Source organism: Bos grunniens, chromosome 2, assembly GCF_055505025.1.
Source record: "Bos grunniens cultivar Pamir isolate PY7600 chromosome 2, Bosgru_T2T1.0, whole genome shotgun sequence".
NCBI lineage: Eukaryota > Metazoa > Chordata > Mammalia > Artiodactyla > Bovidae > Bos > Bos grunniens.
Window position 1 is genome coordinate 47,876,339 of NC_141166.1, and position 25,194 is coordinate 47,901,532.

At 40.8% G+C, this 25,194-nt stretch overlaps 1 protein-coding gene across 18 annotated transcripts in view; it reads right to left on the reverse strand.

Moving 5' to 3' along the window:
• Window positions 1-25,194, reverse strand: part of SPATS2L (spermatogenesis associated serine rich 2 like) — a 191,773-nt gene that overhangs the window by 62,447 nt on the left and 104,132 nt on the right. For all 18 annotated transcript variants that reach the window (XM_086346856.1, XM_086346799.1, XM_086346829.1 and 15 more), the window contains 3 exons: window positions 8,848-8,956; window positions 4,022-4,071; window positions 1,241-1,487 (listed from right to left, as the gene is read on the reverse strand). In XM_086346856.1, coding sequence (XP_086202982.1) covers window positions 1,241-1,487; window positions 4,022-4,071; window positions 8,848-8,956 — 406 coding nt within the window. The remainder of the gene's footprint in view (window positions 1-1,240; window positions 1,488-4,021; window positions 4,072-8,847; window positions 8,957-25,194) is intronic.

Consider the following 25,194-nt stretch of genomic DNA (forward strand, 5'->3'; position numbering starts at 1 on the left):
CTGAATTTTCTCATGTCTTCCCAGACACGTGACATATAAATTCAAAGTATTTTTTGTAGTTTTCCTATGGATTTCCAAGATTTACTTGGATTTCCAGGGTTCAACTACTATATACATTAAGAGAAAACTGTACTCTCTGGTGTTTATAACTTCACCAAGAGTTTTTCACCATTTGGGAAATTCCATGGCCAACCACAAGGGCAATCACAGTATTTGAGTGGATAATCAGCAATTGTCAGTCTGCATTTGTAGCAGCTGCTTTCCCAGTGACCCCACGTCTACATTAAAATATACTTATTTAGTTTTTACTTCACATGTTGAATATAAAGAAGCAGTATTCATGTTATCCAGTTGACTACTCTCTCCCTTTCTGTAAGTGTAAAGCAATTCATGATAAGTGGGTATGAACATCTGGCCATTTTATTAAGCCTTCTATTTTAGCTATTCTTGAACTTCTTATATTTTTATGTTATTGATGTTCTGTTTCTAGGTAGATTTATATTATCTGTGAATTTTACTTTAGGACTTGACATAAAAATGGAGCATTGGGCCAAACAGTATTGAAGATCACAGATCTAGTAGAATCCTGTACAGTTGCCATATTTTACAGAAAGGAAATGGGACACTAGAGATGAAATGATTCCCTTAAGGTTATACAGTTGATTAAGAAGCAGCCTTTCGTTGAGTAATGAATATACAGCTGTAGCACAAATAAAGAATATTCCAGATTCTAACACCCTGGAAGATTATATTCTATCGCACGATACAAAATACCAGGAGATAAAATAATTTGGTCTACCCTTTAATAACATTTCCTTTGATCACCAGTTATCCGTCCCTTATCCCAGCCAAAGTGTCTTTAGAAAGAAAATTTCTGTAAGCTGGAATTTCTGTTTTCCTGATGATTCCAATAGAGACTAGAACTATATTTTTTAGATACCTGTGGCGGATTCATTTCGATATCTGGCAAAACTAATACAATATTGTAAAGTTTAAAAATAAAATAAAATTAAAAAAAAAATGCTCTGACTTTTGCAGGGCTGGACTGGACATGTCTTCTCTGGTCCTGTTACTTTCCTCCCGGCCCCTACCATCCTGCCTGAAGACTGTCTGAATCTATGGACAATGTTGCAGGACAATCGTTTCCTTTCAACAACAGTAGCAGTGACTGTCCCAGTGGGTCCCCTGCCATCCTTTTCTTCTATGTCTTCCTAAGCAACTTTACTTAAGAATAACTGACCTGTGACCCCACGGAGTGCCTTTGAAGGTTCCTCGAGTATTGAGATCTTTTTCTCACGAGGGGGAAGGGCTGGTTTTTCACTGGCAGAATCAGTGGATGAGCTGTCCTTCTCACAGCCGTTGATGTGGCCATTCTGTATCTGGGGCGGTGGTGGCTGCATGGGCCCTGCCTCGGGCCTCTCTGCCTTGTCTTTAGCATCTTTGTTGCCTTGATGCTGCTTGGACTTGCTTCGTTTTCTCTTATTGTTCTAGAATGAGAAACAAATGAGAAATGAATATTATGCAGCTCACAAGCACCTTGAAATAGAATGGGAGTCCAAGAACGCAAAATAAGATATGTTATCCTTTTTCTTTTTTTGTTTTCTGACTCTTCAAATAAAATGGGTGAAAACACTGATGTCTTTATTAACCATCCAAGTTACTATAAATATCTTCTTTCCCACAATGAGTTGTATAAACTTTTACCTCATAAACATAGAAAACAAAAAGTTTCCTTTACAAGCAAAAAACAGCAGGAAATGGCTTAAAATAGCTGACATATCATTTGAGCAAACTGAGGGCCTACATATCTGAATGGTCATAGAGTAAAAAATCTCATGGTTACTACCCTGGAGGAACTTGAATTCATCTACTGTGCTATTAAAGAAGAGTTCTCATTCCTTATAGAGACCATGAGGGTGGGAGGAGGGCAGGGAGGACCCTGAGGTTCTACTCCTCTGGGGAGGAGGGAAACTTGAGGGGAGGGTGGAAAATGAATTCCTCATTTTCCTTGCAAAATGAGGAAGTGAAGTCAAATCCCCAAAGTCCAGGTTGGGTCTTTGAAAAGGCACCCCCTCAACCAGGCCACCCCTGGATTGCTGCCACACTGTCCAGGAAGTCCCAGAATCATCCCCATGAACATTCTAGCTGGAGTGGAGAACTACTACCAAACATTGCCAAACCAACGTGGGCCCACCTGAATTCTGTACCCCTGGAATATCTGGCTGCTAGCTCAACAGCACCATAAGACTTTTCTTACATTTAGCTCAGAATAACACAACTATGCATTTTGTTTCATTTTTTATTTATATCTTTTAGTAATTTAATTAATGTATTTATTGGCCACATCTTGCAGTATGTAGGATCTTAGTTCCCTGAAGAGGGATCAAACCTATGCCCCTTGCAGTGGAAGTGTGGAATTTTCATCACTGAACCACCTGCAAAGTCCCTACCCCGAATTTTAGATAATTGAAATTTTTTAGACCTTGGTACAGGCTTCAGCCAATGAGAACAGACAAGGGACCTGTCAGGACAGACCCTGGCCTGCCTGCGGCATCAGTGTCCCACCAGCTAAACATCAGCCCGGCTTTGTTCTGCAATATGCTTGAAAAGAAATAAGAAGAAACAATTTTCTCTTGATTCTCCTCCCCATTCCCTTTCTTTTCCTCTGAAACCACAAGCATGGCTCTGCGTAAGGGCTCCTCCAGGGGAAAGAAGTGCAATGACTGGGTGAAGGGAAGGCCCAGGGGCACCTATTCCCACAGGAGGCCTGAGTCTCCTAGGCTAGGGAGACCATCTTCCCATTTAACCTCTAAGAAGAAGGCTTGGTAATGAGCTGGGTCTGCAGCTGCCATCTGCTCTTTTTTTTCCACATCAGAGAAATTTAAAACCCAATCCACACATCTGAAATTTTTCCATGTAAGTATAAATACTGCCTTTCAATCACTTGCAAACCATCTTCATTTCATACAGAAGTCTGGGAAGCTATGATTAAAGATAAGCAGACATTGTCAAAGATGGTGGCATACAAAGGTTGAACAAAAAGCCTCGTAATTCTCCCTGTTCTCCATGAACAGGGAGGAGAAAAAGGAGGAAAGGATCATTCCAGTAATTTCAGTAATCTTGGGAATTTATGAAAGTAATACTGCTTTCACGTGTGCGTTTGTTAAAACCTATTCCTCGGGCCAGTGATCTTCCCTCAGTGGGAAGAGTATATACTGGGATTCCCCTTGGGGAAGTTACTTTGGAAAGAGAAGCAGACTTTTTGTCAAAGTCATGAAACAGATGACAGGCCTAGAACAAGAAGCCGCACCTCAAAGGAGCCAGTGAGTACCCATACATGCTCACAAGACCAGGAAGGCCAGTGTGTGCATAGCACACCACGCGTGTGCCCAGAGGTCGAAACAGTGTGACTAGACAAGAAAGAAATATAACTTTGAATGGGGCAGCTTAAAATCTCCCCTCTGCTCACAAGGAGCAGTCAGTCTGCCAGGGTTTGAAAGAAAGGCAAACAGGTCCCTTACTTACCATGGCTTTAAGGCATGTACGTCCTTTTTTTCTTCCTTTATTAAAAATCTAGCTTATTAGAACTCAGGAAAAATGTTTCTCGGGGCAGCCCTGCACAGATTCTCTCGGCTGGAAAAACATGTGAAAATATATTTAGAGCTTTTCAAGTATCTTTAAAAAGCTCCTTAATGTTTTCCTTTGTGCTGTGGGATACGTTCAGGCAAGTTAACATCTAGGATCCTTTGAATTCTCTGGTTGGGCTTGCCTTAATACTTAAAAAGAAAAACTCTGGGACTTCTAAAGCACACCTGGTGGTTAAAAACACTTGAACAGAAAACAAGGGCATTAGTAGGGAGGGTGGCTTGTAATTTAAGAGAGTCATGAATCTGGAAGCTTCTTGGGTGTACATATTAACATATTTGAAAGAAGCACAAAATTGGCACCCTTGTTAAAATGATAACAACCACGAAGGTTCTGATGGAAGATGTTACTAATTTACAATCCATATCAATCTTACCTTCTTTTTTCCTGTCATATTCCATTCTTTTAGAACTTGAATTGCACTGCCTAGACAAAGACAAAGAATCTTCAACATGTATTCACATAATAAAACACCACACAAAATTCATCTCTGTCTTTCCATTTTGGTAGCGATTTTTTTTCCTGGCTTTTTCATTTGTTTTGATACATCCTACCTTAATAAAAATGCCAGTTTCATTTTTTATTTCCAGATTTTCATTTAATTCACTGCATGATCTTGGTTTTATCAAAGTATTAAGCCCCACTACATGAAGCTTACTTTGTTTTATCATTATGTTGTCTTAGAGAAAATGAAATATATCTTGAGAATTTTCTGATAGCTTCATTGCCATAGGTAGAATTAAAATTGTTCTGTTTTATATATGAATCAAAATACCTATAATCTTCTGGGCCAAACATGGGATTTTGAATATTATTAACCATGTGAATCCTAACTTTTTGTTTGGCTATTTCTGCTCATTTTCTGCCTCTACTCATTATGTTCACAACCTGCAGGGTGACAAGAAGGACAGATGATCTGATGTTAATTTTGCTCATGTCACTGTGGATAAGGACAGGACGCAGTCTTTGCAAGGTTCCACTTTGAAACAAGCTCATTAAATAATAACAAGGTTCCACTTTGAAACAAGAAGCTCATTAAATAATAAGTTGAGTCCCAGGTTCTGCAATACTCTTCACGTGCATATGTGGCATCGCCCAGATGCAGAGGAAAAGTCTAACTTGATTAAATTAGAAAATATTTTAAAAGAAATGCTTAACCAGCGGTCAGCTACAATAAGTATCTTCATGTAATCTAAGTTTCTTCACTCACTCCAAGGTGCTAGTGGTAAAGAACCCACCTGCTAACGCAGGAGATGTTAGAGACTTGGGTTCAATCCCTGGGTCAGGGAGATCTCCTGGAGGAGGGCATGGCATCCCACTCCAGTATTCTTGCCTGGAGAATCCCACGGACAGAGAAGCCTGGTGGGCTACAGTCCATAGTGTCACAAAGAGTTAGACACGACTGAAGCGACTTAGCATGCACTCACTCACTCACTCCAAACTGCTGGGGGTAATTTCAACAAGTTATTGGTAATGAGTAGACCGGTTGTTCTTATTTACATAGGTATTTCTAAAGAGTAGCTCTTAAATGTATTCTTTCAACAATTTTAAGCATTCTCATACAATTTCATTATACTAATAGTTCTCTACAATAAGTGTGTTGGCTAAACAAAGATAAACTTCAGGCTAGTCTTTATAACAAATTTCAAATTAGTAGGGCCCCAATTATTGAGTCTACTGTCACTGTTAGATAAGCAGAAGGCCATATTGCTTTGACTAATGTTTAAAAAGACTAATTATTCCTATCCATTCAGAGTTTCCAATTCAGTGCCCCTCGAAAGCTTTTTGCGTTACATGTACTTGAAATAGTAAGACTGCGTTTAAAAGTAAGCTATAATTCAGACTTTTTATTAACTAGGCTGATCTTTTTCTAATTTGCCCAGAGAATTAATGTTTCACAGTATTTTCCTTTCGAAGAACTTTAGGAAGTCACTTTCACTAGGTTACTTCCTAAGTCACACCCGTGGCTAAGAATTATTAGGGTAGTTCTTATTTATAGCTCAACTTCAGTATTCCAAATAAAATTAAATTAAAAAAACGTTAAAGACTGTTCTTTTAAATCAGAGGAAGGGGTGAGTTGTTTACTACTTTCAACTGCAATATTCAATTATTCCTCTTATTTTTATATTTGGACATAAATTCTATTTGCAATTTGGACCATGAGCTTTTAGAGGGTAATTCTGAAGAACCTGTGTTTACAGACAATTTTGAAACTGTTATTATTAAACTTTAATTATACTAAAACTGCTTGGGTTTTTTTTATATACATAATTTAATTAATTAATTTATTTTTGGCTGTACTGGGTCTTCGCTGCCTCAGGGACTTTTCTCTAGTTGCAGCCAGCGGGGGCTACTCTCCAGCTGTGGTGTGCAGGCTTCTCACTGCAGTGGCTTCTCTTGTTGCAGAGCCCGGGCTCTAGGGCTCCAGGACTTCAGTAGGTGCAGCATGTGGGCTCAGGCTCTGTAGTGCCGGTTCCCCGGCTCTAGGGTACAGGCTCAACAGTTGTGGCAGAGGGGAGTAATTGCTCCAGGGCATGTGGGATCTTCCTGGATCAGGGATCGAATTTGTATCTCCTGCATTGGCAGGCAGATTCTTGACCAGTGAGCCACCAGGGAAGTCCTGTTTGGAGTTTTTTAAGCCACTCAGAAAGTGTGCTTTTAGTGTGCCTCATAAATGATTCCTAGTGATTATTTCTGATTTTCAGTGATCTTTAAACATGTTTTCCTATTGACCCCCATCCAAAATGATATCTCAGCAATCGATGAATTTTTTAAAATGAGACCTTAATCCTGACAAGGTGAAAATTTCAAGAAAGACAAGCATGGTGCTCTATTTAAATATAATCGGATTTGATGACAGTCCATCAGTTACTGAGCATCTGGGCATCTCATCAGGGTCACCGTAATAAAAACTTTCAGGATGGAGAATGTGGGGGCCTCACTCCAACTGAGGGTGGGGAGGCATGGGGATAGTAACCTGTTTCCTTTCCTAAAGCTTTTTTCCATGTGAGTGACGCTGGCAAGTGAAACTGAAAAAGAGAGTTTATCTGAGCCAGGCTGTGCACCTCTCAATTTTTTGTGTGAGACAAACTGTACCAAATGTTGCGAAGTTAGATTAGCATCCCATTCTCTGTACTTGTTTCTTACAAATAAAGATTCCATATTTGTTCATTCATGAAGCAGGAAAAATAGTCAGAAAAGTTATGTTCTGTGAGTCTGCTTGCAGGTCTATTTTGAACCATGTGTGCTAAGTCACTTCAGTCATGTCTGACTCTTTGCGACCTCATGGACTGTAGCCCACCAGGCCCCCATGCCCGTGGGATTCTCCAAGCAAGAATACTGGAGTGAGTTGCCATGCCCTCTTCCATGGGATCTTCCTGACCCAGGGATCAAACCCTGGTCTCTTGCATCTCCTGCCTTGGCAGGCAGGTTCTTTACCACTAGTGCCAGCTGGGAAGTCCCATTTTGAATGATGTGTGTGTGTGTTAGTCACTCAGTCATGTCCGACTCTTTGCAACCCCGTGGACTGTGGCCTACCAAGCTCCTCTGTCCATGGGATTTTTCCAGGCAAGAGTACTGGAGTGGGTTGCCACTTCCTTCTCCAATTTTGAATGATAATCATTTTGAATTCAATTAGCACTCTAAACTCTAACTGCAGATATCAGAATGTGAGTGTGCTATTGGTTTCAAGACCTTGCCTGAGATGCAATTATAACATATGTAGAAACTTAGGAAGATTATTCTATTTCCAGGAAATTGAGTAAGTTTAACAGAAGGTAAAACTAGTATAAAATGGAGGGATATGTTGAAAGGTATTCCCTGAACTTTCGGTCAGATTATGTTTAGTTAGTCCATATTAACAAAACAGAAACTAATGCTAGGACAGAAGATATATGATCTCAAAGAACAGGTATAAGGTATTTGTTCATAAATGAAATTTGTTTAATTTGTCTAGGAGAGAAGAATTTCCCATAATTTATAGGAAATGTAAAACAGTAGGTTATACATTTATGAAAAAACTACATTCCTGAGAATTTAGATTCTATAAGATCACTGGAAATGGGCTGTTCAAAACATCAAAAATTTTTTAGACAGCGAAAAACGTTCTAGAGGTGGATAAGACAAACTAATATTCTGACTAATTAGGAAATTTCAAAATGATAAACTAAGGATATTAAAGACCAAATCAGTCCTCTCAGACTATGTAAGCATCAAGTTCAAGGATTCCAATCCTAAGGCTAAGTAGAACTATGCTGGTTGAAGAGCTGAGAAGGCTTTTCAGATCAGGAGTGAAGTTCATTATCCTCCATTAACAAGGACATCATCAAATAAAGGACATTGTTTAACAACAGATTGGACAGACTGGTCGACAGTGGCGTTAGTAGCATTAGAACAGGTATCCTTTGCAAACTATCTACAGTCTGTCTTCTGTTTTTTCCCAATGAGGAAAAAAGAACTTCCAAATTCTGCTCTTAATGCATAGATGTGTTTTTTTAAATGCTGTTTTCTGTGGTAAAATTCACATAATATAAAACATACTGTGAGCTTAGTTGCTCAGTCATGTCCAACTCTTTTCGACCCTGTGGTCTCTAGCCCACCAGGCTCCTCTGTTCATGGGATTCTCCAGGCAAGAATACTGGAGTGGGTTGCCATGCCCTCCTTCAGGGGATCTTTCCAACCCAGGGATTGAACCCAGGTCTCCCACACTGCAGGTGGATTCTTTACCAGTTGAACCACTAGGGAAGCCCAAGAATACTGGAGTGGGTAGCCTATCCCTTCTCCAGGGGATCTTCCTGACCCAAGAATCAAACGGGGGTCTCTTGCACTGCAGTGGATTCTTTACCAGCTGAGCTACCCGGGAAGCCCCTGAAATACACTATCTTAACTCTATCTAACTGTACAGTTCAGGGGCACTAAGTACATTCACACTGTTGTGCAACTCTCACCATCATCCGTCTCCTGAGTTTTTCCTTTCCTAAACTGAAACTCTGTCCCCATTAAACCTAAGTCCCCATCCCTCACCACCTCCAGGACCCTGGCAAGCACCAGTGTATGTAGACGTGTTTTTAAAGTCTAGCATATTTTTATGAAAAATAAAGCATTAGTAAATAATTGGTATTCAATGCATTCAAAGAAGAAAACACAGAATATATGGAATATTTAGTTCTAACATCTACAGGTTCACAGGACATGTATACTCACCATCCACAAAGGCCTGCACTGCTTTATCTACATTAAAATCAAACTGCTGTAGCACCAGGACTATTTCATTATTGCTTTTGTTGGGAACAACTGATCGAACTGCATAGATCTGGAAAGGAGAGGAAAAGAGAAAGGCCAACATTGTGAATGTTTTTCATCCATGAATCTCTCACTGGATAGAAAAAAAAAAAACAACTGTTCGAAAGGCCTTAAAAAGCTGACTAATCTGTCTTCTTGCTATCAAGCATACTCAAGGCATTTTGGACCCATAAAAGTTAATCCTGGTAATCACCTTGATACCCTCTTTATTTGAATACACATTTCTACAAAGATTTCCCTGTTAGGACTGGAGTAGCAAGCCTGAAGAGCCAACTCTGGTTTTGCAATCTACTCCCCTCCCCCCCCAGCCCATGCCCAGGACTCCAGATGCACACAACATGTGTTTTCAGTGAGCACACAGATAGTTCTCTGTCTCTGGCTCTCTTCTCCATGAGCTCAGGGCCTATCTTTGGAAAATTTACAGAAATAGCTTCATGCCTCAGCTTCTCTTATCTCCACAGTGGAGACAGTCACATTGTGGTTCACAAAAGTATGTTGTGAAACTCCATTAATGTTTATAGAGATATAAAAATGTGGGGCATTGTGTTTTTGAAATGGCAATCTTAGCCATAATACAGAAAAGGTTCCCCAACACACTTCTGAAAATCAAACATTTAAACCAGTGTAAATACATACACGAGAGCTAAGGATTTCAACAGGTTAAGCTAATATTCAATTTTTAATGACCTATAGATATTTCTTAGTCAAATTTTGCACATTTTCTTCTTGCCTAATAGAATTTATTGACCTTTAGCTCACAGAACTTGCAATTACTACAGGATACTTTATCCACTTTAGCAAAACCTGGCTCTCTCCGCTTTCTATCAAGGGGATGACTGCAGCCACTATTGACAAATATGAGAATACTATATGGTGCCAAGGTGAGTGGCATCCACATTGATGATCACAAAAGCACTGCACAATCCTTACTTATTTTCAGTGAACATGTTTTGAATGCCTACTGTGTGACAAGGCACCAAACTTCTTGTAATTTACTGACTAGAGGGGACATATCAGTATGCACATACTGATCAAATGATCACACAAATAAATATCTATGTACATGTTGCAATAAATGCTATAAATCATGTCAAGGAGACTTGAGTGTATATAGGTATGCTGAAATCTGATGGACAAAAGAGAAGAGATGGCTGGGAGGTTAAGGGGGAGGCCATCTTAGAGCGGACAGCATGAATGAGGAACCAGGCACAGATGAGGAGGGAGTATGGAGCAGGACAGAGGCTGAGGCTTCCAAAAGTACAAGATGAGGCCAGAGGCAGGCAGGGACCAGATCATGTAGCCCGCAAGGTCATGTAAAAGATTTTGGTCTTGTGAGCATCCCTCAACCATCTTTTTATGCTGTCCTTTCTTATTCATTCATCATGTTAGAAAGATATCTCTTGGGATCTCCCCAGCAGTCCAGTGGTCAAGACTCTGCACTTTCACTGCCAAGGGCAAGAGTTCCATCCCTGGTCAGGGAAGTAAGACCCTACAAGCTGCATGGTGTGGCCAAAAACAAAACAAAACAAAAACATTACAAAAAAAGAAAAATAGCTCTTTCCCTCCTCCCTCTCTCTCTGTATATATGTATGGTATTACCTTCTATATGCAACACTTGTGTTGCTTCCAAAGCTTGGCTCTTGGTGTGTACACACACACACACATACACATACACATGGAATATTACTTAGCCATAAAAAAGAATGAAATTCTGCCATTTGCAGCAACATGACGGACCCAGAGAATATCATGCTTAGTGAAATAAATCAGACAGAGGAAGACATAGACTTTCACACCGTATGGTATCACTTATGTGTGCAATCTAAAAAATAAAATGAATGTATATAGCAAAACAGAAACAGACTCACAGAGAAAACAAAACAGTGGTTACTGATAGAGACAGGGAAGCAGGGAGGGGTAAGATTAGGGCATAAAATTAAGAAATAGAAATGACAATGTATAAAATAGATAAGCAACAAAGATATATTGTACAGCACAGGGAATTATAGCCATTATCTTATAGTAACTTTTAATGGAGGATAAGCTATAAAAATGCTTAATAACTGTGCTGTATACCTGAAAACTAATATAATATTGTAAATCAACTATACTTCAATTAAAAAAAAAACACAAAAATTTCAATCTACCTCCACAGTTGTGTGATCAGTAAAGATCAAGAAGTATAAATTCTTGAATAAACATAAAATAGTTGTTTGCCCTGTTTCCAGACTCTCCTCTGCAAAACATTATTTTATTATGTTAAGCCAAAACATGATATAAACCATAGCTTATAGAGATACTTCCTCTTTAACAGGTACACAGCTCTTGCCTGTTACTCTTTAAAAGAAGAAAAAAAATCCAACATGGTAGAATATAGAAAGCATCTATCCTTGTCACTTTATATATCCTATCTCTGAACATATCCTCAGAAAATTGTCAGTAACTGAGTTCTGATATCAAATATAACTATGAATATTGCAAATAGTTCCCAGAGGGAGACAATTAAAACAAGAATGTCAAAGAAACTAAAGGAAGGAAAGGAAAAAAAAAATCTATTCTTAGATATTCCATAGTAATGTTGAATTCTAGTGAACTTCTCGGCCAAGTTTCTGCTTTAATCACAGTCCTTGGCTAATGGAAGAGAGTAGCATTATTTTTCCACCTTCTTATTTATAAATTCACTACATTTGTTTTGCTATGAAAATGTCTTGGAGAAAGAGGGAGGAATCTAGATACTCATATGCATGCATAAACATACAGAAACCTCACAGTGTCACTATTCAAGATGCAGCAGTCATAAGGGGTCTAAGCATTTAAATCTAAAAAAGGTCTTCTTAAGGAGCTTTAAAACATAAGGTGTGGATGACAAAGGCAGTGTTACAGGGAGGTTGTGCTGAAAAGCTGCCTTTGCGTTAGGAAACGAAGCTCCTGGAGCAATGGATCAATCAATGCGTGACTAATGGTAGTTTGCATATGGGGAGCTCATAAAATTCTCGCCTGCAGTGGCTGTTTTGCAAAGGCTGTTTCTGGCACCGCTTCACACACACAGCCTTTACGTCGCTGCCACAGCCTAAGCTGGTGAATCCGCTGCTGCAGCTTCACACTGAAGCCCACTGTTTGAATCTGCACGCGACTGCATCCCTCAAGGGTTCTCACACCATAAAACAGTCTCCTGGGGGGCCGACCAGACGGCAGCACAGGATGCTGGGGGACAATCTGGACCGTGAGTTAGCGGTTCATTTAGCAACTGCTTTACCTTTCCCTAATCACTGTTCCCCTGTTTTGCTTTTACTAATTTAAATGGCAAATTCAATTTGCTATTGACAAATCTGCCTTTTGCACCTCAATAGTTTTTTTGATTTTAAATGTTTTTGCACAGCAAAGGAAACCACTGATAAAATGAAAAGACAACCTAATGAACGGGAGAAAATATTTGCAAATGGCATGACCAATAAGGGGCTAATATTCATCATATAGAAACAGCTTATACAACTCAACTTAAAAAAAAAAAACTGATTAAAAAATGGGTAGAAGAGTTGAACAGACATCTTTCCAAAGAGGAAATGTAGATGGCTAACAGGTAAATGAAAAGATGTTTAACATCATTAATCACTAGGGAAATACAAGTCAAAACCACAATGAGCTATTACCTCACGCCTACCAGAATGGCTCTCATCAAAAAGAATACAAACAACAAATGTTGGTGAAGATGTGGGAAAAAAGGAACCTTGGTACACTGTTGGTGGGAAAGTAAATTGGTGCAGTCACTGTGGAAAACAGTATGGAGGTTTCTCAAACAACCAAAAATAGATCTACCATATATGACCCAGCAATTCCACTCATGGGTATACATCTGAGAAAAACAAAAACAGTAATTCGAAAAGATACATGCATCCCTAATGTTCATAATAGCATTCTTTACAATTGCCAAGATATGGACACCATGTAAGTGTTTATCAACAGATAGGATTAAGAAGATGCGGTGTATATATATATAATGGAATACCAGTCAGCCACAAAAAAGAATGAGATTTTTGCCATTTGTAGCAATAAGCATGGATTTGGAGGGTACAACGACAAGTAAGTCAGACAGAGAAAAAGACAAACACTGTATGATATCACTATAAATGGAATCTAAGAAATACAACAAATAAGTGATTATAACAAAAAAGAAGCAGACACAAATACAGAGAACCAACTAGTGGTTACCAGTGGGAAGAGGAAAGAGGGCGGGGGCAAAATAAGAGTAGGGGATTGAGAGATACAAACTATTACATATAAAATCAGCTACAAGGATATACCGCCCAACTGTACAATGCTGCACAATGTGGGGAATATAGCAAATATTCATAATAATTCTAAATGGAATATAACCTTCAAAAATTGTGAATCACTATACTTTACACCTGTAACATATAATATTGTACATCAACTATATCTCAATAAAAAATAAACATTTAAAAAAGCGTTGTGATTTAACTTAAGCATTCTAATCTCCCTTTCTCTCCTCTCCCTGGGGTTTTCTATCTAGGATGGCAGGTTTTGCCCCGTTCTGCCTCAGGCCCGTCCTGCTGGCATTTTCTTTTTCTTTATTTATTTTAAACTTAATCTTTTAATTGAAGGATAATTGTTTTATAGAATTTTGTGGTTTTCTGTCATACATCAACAAGAATCAGCTATAGGTACACCCATGTCCCCTACCTCCTGAACCTCCCTCCCATCTCTCTCCCTGTCCCATCCCTCTAGGTTGTCACAGAGCCCCTCTTTAAGTTCCCTGGTTCATACAGTAAATTCCCATTGGCTATCTATTTTACATATGGTATTGTAAGATTCCATGTTACTCTTTCCATACATCTCACCCTCTCCCTCCTCTCCTCTCCCTGTGTCCATAGGTCTGTTCTCTGTGTCTGGCATTTTGCCAGTACTAGGCAGCAAGGCAGTGTGGCTTTCACAGACGCGGTTTACTTCAGCTTCCCACATTAACTTACCTCTCCTGGACCTGACTTGTCTAGCTTAAGAGCTGTTAGCAGATTTCTTCATTCACACTGTGCATTTTTTGAGCCTATCTGTGATGACTCCTTAGAAATTCTCCTTGGCTTACAGATGAGTCACTTAAGACTATGTCTGAGTTTCAAAAAATGGTTCTAACAGAAGTTTTCAATCCACCTACACAGCTGTGTGGTCAGTAAAGACCCAGTATTATCAAATAAACAGAAAATAACAGTTCCCTCTGCTTCTGGTCTCCCACCTGCAAATTCATCCTGAGCCTATTGCCAGACTACTCTTCTTCAAGTATCATCAGGACTACTTCCCCATCTTCCTTAAGAGTAAAATTCAGTGTCTACAACGTGGCACTCCAGGCCATTGACAACTGGGCACTCATCTGCTTTTCCAAATGCCCTTCTTGCTCTGCCCTTTACAGATGAGCACAAGCCCAGTGTTGGCCACTTACCCCTACCTCCATGTGAGTTTTGCCCTTGATAAAAAGCAGAGACAAAAAAAAAAAAAAAAAGAGTAGAGATGTCACTTTGCTGACAAAGGTGTGTATAGTCAAAGTTATGGCTTTTCCAGTAGTCATTTTATGGATGTAAGCGTTGGACCACAAAAGCTGAGTGCCTAATAATTGATGCTTTTAAACTATGGTGCTGGAGAAGACTCTTGAGTCCCCTAGACTGCAAGGAGATCAAACCAGTCAATCCTAAAGAAATCAGTCCTGAATACTCATTGGAAGGACTGATGCTGAAGCTGAAGATACAATATTTTGGCCACCTAATGTGAAGAACTGACTCACTGGAAAGGATCCTGATGCTGGGAAAGACTGAAGGCAGAAGAGGACACAGAAGATGAGATAGTTGGATGGCATCACCAACTCGACAGACGTGAGTCTGAGCAAGCTCTGGGAGTTGGTGATGGAGAGGGAAGCCTAGCGTGCTGCAGTTCATGGGGTCATAAAGAGTCAGACACGACTTAGAGACTGAACAACAAAAGATGTGTCCACTTGCCCAAATTTTATACTCCAGCTGAAATGCCATGTATCCTGTGAGGTTCTTTGTCTCCACCATCCCTGCCATAAGTCATCTCTGTCTCCTTTCAATTCCTGCAGACCTTATCAGTGGATGTCTCCTAACCCCAGCACCTTCTACGTCACAGGCCTGTCTGTGTAAGGTGCGTATTCTAAATGATAAGGAACATGCAGACAGAATTCTCCTCCCAGTCATTTCTGCATCTTCACCATGCTCACCCGAGTGACTAATAATGTGCACAGATAGACGGATATGAAAGTGAAAGTCGCTCAGTTGTGTCTGATTCTTTGTGACCCCATGGACTATACACCATGGAATTCTCTAGGCCAGAATACTGGAGTGGGTAGCCGTTTCCTTCTCCAGGGGATCTTCCCAACCCAGGGATCAAATCCAGGTCTCCTGCATTGCAGGTGGATTCCTCACCAGCTGAGCCACAAGGGAAGCCCAAGAATACTGGAGTGGGTAGCCTATCTCTTCTCTAGCGGATCTTCCTGACCCAGGAATCGAACCGGGGTCTCCTGCATTGCAGGTGGATTCTTTACCAACTGAGCCATCAGGGAAGCCCAAATGTGCACAGAGTAGGTATTTAATAGCAATCTGTTGAATGAGAGAATGTCAATTTGTAGCTATACCAGGCTGCTCTTTTTTTGACATGGTATGCTAATATTTTTATTCCTTTTCCATTAGTTCATATGTGTTATTGTGCTACAGTGGGGTTTTGCTAATTGTATACAAATATGCTAAAAAGCTCTCCTTCATTCTCTACCCTCTAAAATCATTTTTTTTAATTGGCATATAGTTGATTTAGAATGCTGTGTTAGTTTCAGGTGTACAGCAAAGTGAATCAGCTATACATACACATACACCTATTCTTTTTAAGATTATTTTTCCATATAGGCCATTACAGAACATTGAGTACAGTTCCCTGTGCTCTACAGTCAGTCCTTACTCAGGCTACTCTTCTGAGTCAAAGGAATATTCTGCTAGTGTTGGACCATCCCATCACTCTGCATTTACCATCCACAACAATAGACGGGTGAGTCTCTGCTGACTGTTATGTGACCTAAGCATTATATAGTTATAGAGAATAGACACATGCTCTTTAAATTTTAGTAACAGAGATGGGAAGAATATTTATGACATTTCTATATAATAAGATACTCATGGTACTTTGTGGAGTTTTAAAAATAGCACAGTAATCGCCTATCCTTCCGAAGCTCAGCCCAGGAATTGGTTGGGCCTCCACTGGGTACCAGGCCCTGAGGACACAACTGCCCTAAGACAGACAGCACTGCAGGGCGGCCAGAATATCTGCACCTGAAAGCATGTGAGCGCTGTGCTGCTTGTGTGAGAAAGGCTGGAGTGTCACAGAGAAGAGAGCAGTCAAGGAGGGGAGAATAGAGAGGAAACAGCCAAATACCACGCAAGAAGCTCTGGAATTAAACAGACCTGTTCTCTAACCTTGGCTCTGTTACCTGTTAGTTCTATGACCTTGGATGAATGGTTGAAATTGTTGAAACTTAGCTCTGTAGCTGTAAAATGAGGATATTACCTGCTAGAGTCTCAGTAAAAATGAAAAGAGATGATGCATGTAAAGTGTCTGATATAGAATTTGGCATATATTAGCTGCTCAATAAATTTTAAAAAGGAAAGTGTGGAAGCATTTACATTGGGCCATGAAGGAGAAGGGTGTCTCTAGGTATAAAGGTTGGTATGTCTTTGAAATGGAAAGAATGTACGTCTACCCTGGTGACCAGGACTTATCTGGGGGAGATCATCCTATATACAACCCTTCTTAAGAACATTCCTCCTCAGCCTTGCTGAGCAGTGGACCCAAGGCTGTCTTCAATCTCTCCCTCCCCTGCAAGTTGAGTGGTACCACAAGGAAGCCCATCGCTAAAGTGGCTAACAATATGTGCTCCTGGCCTCCCGCCACCCCACCCCACCTTGGTCTCATTCTTTCATGTATTTATTTACTAAATGCCTGCTGTGGTCAGGATGCAGCAGTACACTGTGTGCATATAGTATACTGCACTATGGCTGGATACAGCACTAATAAAACAGATATGGTCGCTACCAGACCTAGAGAGGAAAACAGATGTGAAACATACAAATTAAAAAAAAATGTAATTACAACTTATGCTGAGTGAGTGACATGAAGGAAGCAGAGTCAGTGACAATGATGGCAGCAGTCAGGAAGGGGCCTGTCTGAAAAGACAAAGTGGGCCAACCAGGCTCTCTGCCTTGGAGTCTGGACTATTCCACACAAAGGGAGAGAAGCCAGAGCGGAGTTGAAGAAGGGCTGTTCGGGAGCTGCCTCACTTCCTGCCTTTTCTGCTTCTTTAACTTGTTCTGAAGTCCCATGAGTCCCCACTCCATCTTTAGAGTAACCTCCTTTTTACTTGAGTTTTCATTTTCTAGAACAAGTAAAGAATGCCTAGAGACAACATTTGTAACTAGGGCTGAAAATAAAAGTAAAAAAGCCAGATAACTAATCCAATTGGCAAAGGGGAGAGGTGGGCAACATTGAAGATAAATCCTGCTAGAATGGGAATGACAGATCAGAGCAGAGAGGCCCACGAGCCTGGTTCACAGATCTTGTTTAGCACTCACGTCACCCTAATTATTTACTTATGTGACTGTTTGTCCCACTGGAATGTGAGCTCATAAATGACAGGGATCACAGCTGTATATCCACAGGGCCTAGAACAATGGGTGCCATTCAGTAGATGATTCGTAAATGTTCAAATAGATGAATGAACAAAAGGAAGTAGGGAGTCCAGTAAGATGGTCATTGAAATATTGCACTTTTATTTATCTAATTTTTTTTTCCACTGCATCTCTGTAATTCAACATAACATATTGTATGGTGGTGAAAAGAATCCAAACCCCCAAGTGTATGAAATGCCTCCTAGGTCTCAGACATTGCTGGTCCTTATCTTGAGGACCTGGCATCTTAGAGGTGAGCTTAATCTTTTCACCTACAAAAGGAGAAACAGCCTACAACTTCGTTTTTGCACCAGTGAGAACCAGTTATTTATGGGTTGCCATTCCTGCAATTCTGAAAGGAATTTTATAATCAGCTTTGGTCACATTTCTCAAATGCTGATCCTTTCAGAGATGCCTTAAAAACAGCTCATCTGTGTACGTTTTGCTTCACTTGCTGGGCCACTAATATTATCTACACACTAATGAAGGCTGTTCTCCTATGAATCTTCTTGAGAAAGAAAATATTCTTTGCAGGCCAGTACCTTTGTATCATGGATAACTTTATAATTTAATTGCCTTTTCTAACATCTACTTTCTGCCAGTAAAAAATATGCATCAAGTGCTGTCATCTTCTTCATGGCTGGCTTTTGGGGAATTAACACCAGGGGTATAAATCAAAATTAACTTTTTTTTTGGGCAGGAAACCGGGATTAGAAGGAATAATGAAGATTTGAAAGTGGGGAAAAAAATGCAGTTTTCATAGAATTGTGGCAAGTTTAAAGCAGAGGGAAGCTTACAGGTAGCTTACTAGCGACTTCTCAAATGTTAAAGTACATTCAAATCACCTGGGGATCCAATGAGAATGCAGATTCTGATTCTGTAACTTGGGGGTGGAGCCCCATTCTGTTTTTCTAATAAACTCCCAGGTTGTGGAGATGCTGCCTGTCCAAGGATGTGGCAGCAGAACAGTAGCCCCAAAGCCATCTACCCCACCTAATCCCCCAGAACCAGGGAATACATGAGGTTATTGGCAAATTAAGGCTGCAGATAGAATTAAGATTATTAATCAGATGACCTGGAGAAGGGGGAGATTATCTAGATTATCTCATTGAACCCAATATAATCACAAGGGTCCTTATAAGTAGAAGGAAGATGAAGAGAGTATAAGTCTGACTCACTGTGAGAAAGACCTACCAGCCATTGCTAGGTTTGAAGATGAAAGGGGGCCACGAGCCAACGAATGCAGGCAGCTTCTAGAAGCTGCAAAAGGCAAGAAGATGAATTTTCCCCAAAGCAATGCAGCCCTGCTGACACCTTGATTTTGGCCCAATGAGACCCATTTCAGACTTCCGTTCTCCAGAATTGTAAGATAGTAAATTTGTGGTGTTTTAAGTCACTAAGCTGTGGCCATTTGTTATAGCAAATCCCATCTGTTACAGCAATGGGAAAATACTGCAACGGGCCATGTTTTGAGGAAGAAATGTCTACTCTTCTTTTCTTCCTAATATGGAGCTACCTTTCCCTTTCTCAACGATGATCCTCTTTTTAAAAAAAAACATACCTTCCAGGGGGCAGCTCTCCCTCTATTCCTACCCCCACCCCTACCCCTGCCCCCACCCCACGTTTTAAGGAAATCCTAAGTATTCGTTCAAAGCTCTGTTTCGTGAAGGAAAGTGAGAAGAAATTGTGAGATGAATCTGACATGGTATTTGCCCCCAAGGAGCTGACAAAACCACAGGAAAATAAGACAAAGTCATAAATAGCAACTAACTCAAGGTCATTCTGACAACAAAATCCTCTCAGAATCTCACCTGTTCTATATTTCTTCTTTTACTACCCTGGACAGTTTCCCTCTGCCTTTCACCTGGACTCTAGAAAAAGCCTTCTAATTGAACTCTCTGGCTTGGTTTCTCCTCTCTCCAATCCATCTTAAAACAATCACCACACAATTAATCTCCACAAAGCACTTGAGTGTGTTCACTGAGGAGGTAAGAGGGCTGGCACTGAGAAAGAATTTGAAGAGAGGAAAATACAGAAGATAAACTATGAAGCAAAGTCCCAGAGGAAATGGAAGAAAATGGTATCAAAATCCATGTGGAAATAAAAGCTTTGGAAGCAAAGACAGATTCTTTCTCTTTCTCAGAATTCTGAGGAAGGAAGGAAGGAGAGAAAGGAAGAGTGAAGACAGAGAAGAAATCTGAGATTGTGAAGAGAAAGTTTAAGGAAACTATTTCTCCTGAGTGAGAATTTTAGAGTTTGCTTATTAAAAAGTGGGGAAAGCGGGACGTCCCTGGTGGTGCAGTGGCTAAGACTCTGTGCTCTCAATGCAAGCAATCCCTGGTCAGGGAACTAGATCCCACAGGCCACAACTAGCGCCCGGCACAGTCAAATAAATACTTTTTTTTTTTTTAAGTGGGAAAAGGTTTAGAGCTTCCTTATGGGAATGTGACAGAATATGGCCTAGAGGAACGAAAGAGCTGAGCCAGACTGAGGGGCCACGATGCTGGATGGTATGGATTTGTCATGGAGCCAACTGGCCTGGCTTTCTCCAAGCAATTCTCAACATGCCAGATGGAGGAGCAAAGAAAATGAGTGAGCCAAAGTTACGAACCCTAAAAAAACATAGTGGTAGATCCTAGGTCTCAGGGATATGGGGGCCGAGAATCGTAAGGTACCTAATCAAGGCATCTGTGGTCTATGAAGGGGGATGATGAACCCGGGGACTAGGGACAGACTAAGGGATGAGAGATCCTGTTGAGAACGCAGAGCAGATGCTCAAGAGAATGAGCAGATGAGAGAGGCTAGCTCTCAGCACCCTGGTCAAACTCCTTCGAGTGTACGCTGATGAAATGTGGTTCCATAAATGAAGTACATTGTTCCAGAGATAGTTGGATCAAGGCAGGGGACTGTGGAAACTGCACCTCTCTTGGTGTGGCTCCACTTTTCCATTAAAGGAATCTAAGATGGCATGAGCAGTTCCAGGAGCCTCATCAATTATAGTAAGTCTCCTACATGTGAACTTTCAGTTGAAGACTTTCAAAGATACAAACCTGAAAACTGGTCAACCACTTGTAAAAGAATGAAACTGAACACTTTCTAACACCATACACAAAAATAAACTCAAAATGGATTAAAGATCTAAACGTAAGACCAGAAACTATAAAACTCCTAGAGGAGAACATAGGCAAAACACTCTCCAACATACATCACAGCAGGATCCTCTATGACCCACCTCCCAGAATATTGGAAATAAAAGCAAAAATAGACAAATGGGACCTAATTAAACTTAAAAGCTTCTGCACAACAAAGGAAACTATTAGCAAGGTGAAAAGACAGCCTTCAGAATAGGAGAAAATAATAGCAAATGAAGCAACTGACAAACAACTAATCTCAAAAATACACAAGCAACTCCTGCAGCTCAATTCCAGAAAAATAAATGACCCAATCAAAAAATGGGCCAAAGAACTAAATAGACATTTCTCCAAAGAAGACATACAGATGGCTAACAAACACATGAAAAGATGCTCAACATCACTCATTATCAGAGAAATGCAAATCAAAACCACTATGAGGTACCATTTCACTCCAGTCAGAATGGCTGCGATCCAAAAGTCTACAAGCAATAAATGCTGGAGAGGGTGTGGAGAAAAGGGAACCCTCTTACACTGTTGGTGGGAATGCAAACTAGTACAGCCACTATGGAGAACAGTGTGGAGATTCCTTAAAAAACTGGAAATAGAACTGCCATATGACCCAGCAATCCCACTTCTGGGCATACATACTGAGAAAACCAGAAGGGAAAGAGACACGTGTACCCCAATGTTCATCGCAGCACTGTTTATAATAGCCAGGACATGGAAGCAATCTAGATGCCCATCAGCAGATGAATGGATAAGAAAGCTGTGGTACATATACACAATGGAGTATTACTCAGCCATTAAAAAGAATACATTTGAATCCGTTCTAATGAGATGGATGAAACTGGAGCCTATTATACAGAGTGAAGTAAGCCAGAAAGAAAAACACCAATACAGTATACTAACACATATATATGGAATTTAGAAAGATGGTAACAATAACCCTGTATACGAGACAGCAAAAGAGACACTGATGTATAGAACAGTCTTTTGGACTCTGTGGGAGAGGGAGAGAGTGGGAAGATTTGGGAGAATGGCATTGAAGCATGTATACTATCATGTATGAAACGAGTCACCAGTCCAGGTTCGATGCACGATACTGGATGCTCGGGGCTGGTACACTGGGACGACCCAGAGGGATGGTATGGGGAGGGAGGAGGGAGGAGGGTTCAGGATGGGGAACACATGTATACCTGTGGCGGATTCATTTCGATATTTGGCAAAACCAATACAATATTGTAAAGTTAAAAAAAAAAAAAAACTAGTAAAGAAGAAAAAAAAAGAAAAACATCAGTAGTTCCCCTCCCCATTCCCTCTTTTCCATTCTCCTTCTCTAGGATATGTTACCATTAATTTCTAGTTTATCCTTCTTGTGATTCTTTTTGAAAAAATAAACTGGTGCATGCACAGTTAAAAAAAAAATAAAATAAACAAAGATGCGAACCTGCATTCGCACGTCCCGTCACATAAATTAGTTCACACGTCTGGCGTACAGTGCCTGCATCCCCTACAAGCAGTTGTGCTTTTGTGTACCTTACTGTACAGTGCTGAGTGTAGTTCAGTAGCGCAGTATCTTTATCTCAAGACCAGGATGTCTGGAAGCGAGTGTAAAAGCAGCAGTGACGTAGCTAAGTACTACTGTAAGGAACTGTACTGTAAGATAAAAAATGTGTTATTTTTTGTTTGCTTTTTATGTGCATATTATTTGTGTGAAAAGTATAAACCTATTACAGTACAGTATTGTATTAGTTGGGTACCTAGCTTAATTTTGTTGGACTTATAAACAAATTGGACTTAATGAACGTGCTCTCATATGTAGGGGACTTACTGTACTGGCTCAAACAGAACTTACTATGTTACTAACACACCCTGGACTGTTTCTGTGACAAGTATCTGTTGGATACTTGCATAGTGACTAGAATGCAAGGACAGGATACTGCATTTACCTTTATTAAATTACAGTCTGTAAGTTCTGACCCATCACTCCAGCTAGCTGTTTGGTTTTAGAACCTTGCTTTCTGCCATCAAACACAGGGAATATGTTAGCCAATCCTTTCAATTTTATATCATTTAAAACAAGTAGCCGTCTTCTACAACTTATTCAAATTGTTGATCTGAATTTTAAATGGGCCATAGCCAAGCACAGAGATCAGTGTATCACGCCAAGAACTTCCCTCAGAGCTGATACGGCTCTCTTAATCCACATTCACTTGTTTATTCATTCATTCAGTCACCAATGGACAGAGGAGTATATGCAGTGACATATACATTTCATGACATGCCTGGGAGCTTATAGCGTAGGAAGGCAGATGATTGATGAGCCTTCCAGAAGGGTAAGTAAAGATGCTTTGGGCAATTGTAACAGGGGAACCTACCTAAACCAAAGACTCAGAGAAACCCCATCTGAGGCTCTGGAGTCTGTTTAAACTCAGGATAAAGGGCAATTAAGACCAAGCCAGGAGAGGGAAAGGGAAAAGGAGATGGAACATTCCAGGAAGAGTTTATAGCATCTCCTCACAGACAGGACTGAGTATCTGGGAGCATGTTCAAAGGGAATAAAGGCCCAGGATTGCTGGAGCATTAAATGAAGGAATGGGATTTCAGATGAAGCTTGATCCAAAAGGCATGAGGCAAAGTGTGCCAGGCATCACAAGCCATCTTATGATTCTGAGTCTTATTCTAAAGGTAGCCATTCAAGGGATTTACTCCGAAGAGTGTGATTATTTGTGTATTTAAGAAAGTCACTGTGGTTTCTATGTGGATGAGTTGGAAGAGAGCACACAGATGCCTGGCAGGATTTTAATGCAGGGAGAGAATGTAGACCAAGATGGAGCAGTAGAGACAATGACTCATAATTTACTTGGGTGGAAGTAACTGATGTGTATTTAACTAGATGCAGGGAAGCCCCCAGATGACTCAGTGGTAAAGAATCTGCCAATGTAGGAGCTACAGGAGACATGGGTTTGATTCCTGGGTCAGGAAGATCCCCTGGAGAAGGAAATGGCAACCCACCCCAGTATTCTTGTCTGGAGAATTCCATGGACAGAGGAGCCTGGTGGGCTACAGTCCGGGGGGTTGCAAAGAGTCAGACAAGACTGAGTGACTGAGCATACACACACAGACACAGGGAATGAAGAAGACGGAAGATGAAGGAATCTGGATGGTTCCCGGGTGTCTGGCTTGAACATTTTTGTGGACAGTGGTGTCATTTCCTGAGAAAAGGAGTAGTGAGTGGTAAAAATGGAGCATTCTGAGGGGGCTGGGAGACTCCGCTTCAAGATGTTTAGAAAGCAGCTGACTTTATGAACCTGTAGCTCCAGGGAAGAACTGAGCCTGGGATACAGATATGGGTGCTGTTAGCATCCAACAGCGGAGAAGGCAATGGCATCCCACTCCAGTACTCTTGTCTGGAAAATCCCATGGACAGCCTGGTAGGCTGCAGTCCATGGGGTCTCGAAGAGTCCAACATGACTGAGCGACTTCACTTTCACTTTTCACTTTCACGCATTGGAGAAGGAAATGGCAACCCACTCCAGTGTTCTTTTTTTTTTTTTTTCACTCCAGTGTTCTTGCCTGGAGAATCCCAGGGACGGCGGAGCCTGGTGGGCTGCCGTCTATGGGGTCGCACAGAGTCAGACACAACTGAAGAAACTTAGCAGCAGCAGCAGCATCCAACAGTGGTTCTCAGCCCTGGCTGCAAACTGGAACCACCTGGTGAGATTTAAAATGTACCTACGTTCGGGTCCCACCTCAAGCAATTAAATATGGGCCTAGATATTCATTTTTTTTTTCTTAAGTTTTCCTAGTGGCTCTGGGAGTTGGTGATGGACAGGAAGCCTGGTGTGCTGCAGCCGATGGGGTCGCAAAGAGTCGGACGTGACTAAGCAACTGAACTGAACTGAAGTGGCTCTAATGGCCACCCACAACTGAAAAGCATGAGTGAGAGATGTAAGGGAAGGCATGAATACCTAAGGCAGAGTATAGAAACAAGAGAAAAGAAGGGAGCTAGGACAAAACCTCTTTTTAGGTATAACTGCTTACCCTATCAACTAATTTACCTGTGCCTACTATCCACTCATCCACACTTCTGCATAGTTTATGTAACAGTGTCATTTTTAAAATATCAGTTCTAGTTTAGAACAGTTTTACTTTCTGAGGAGGTATTTCAGTTATTTACTGCTGCATAACAAGTCACCTCAAAATTTTGTGGCTACAAACAAAAATCAGTTATGATATTTCAATGTTCCTGTGGGTCAGGAGTTGAAGAGGAGTTCGGCTGAGAAGGTCTACCTTGGGTTCTTTCAGACAGACAGAGAGAGGAGCTGGTGCAGTAGGGGAGGGGGCCACTGGTGCAGCCAGAGTCTGGCTGACCATCTCTC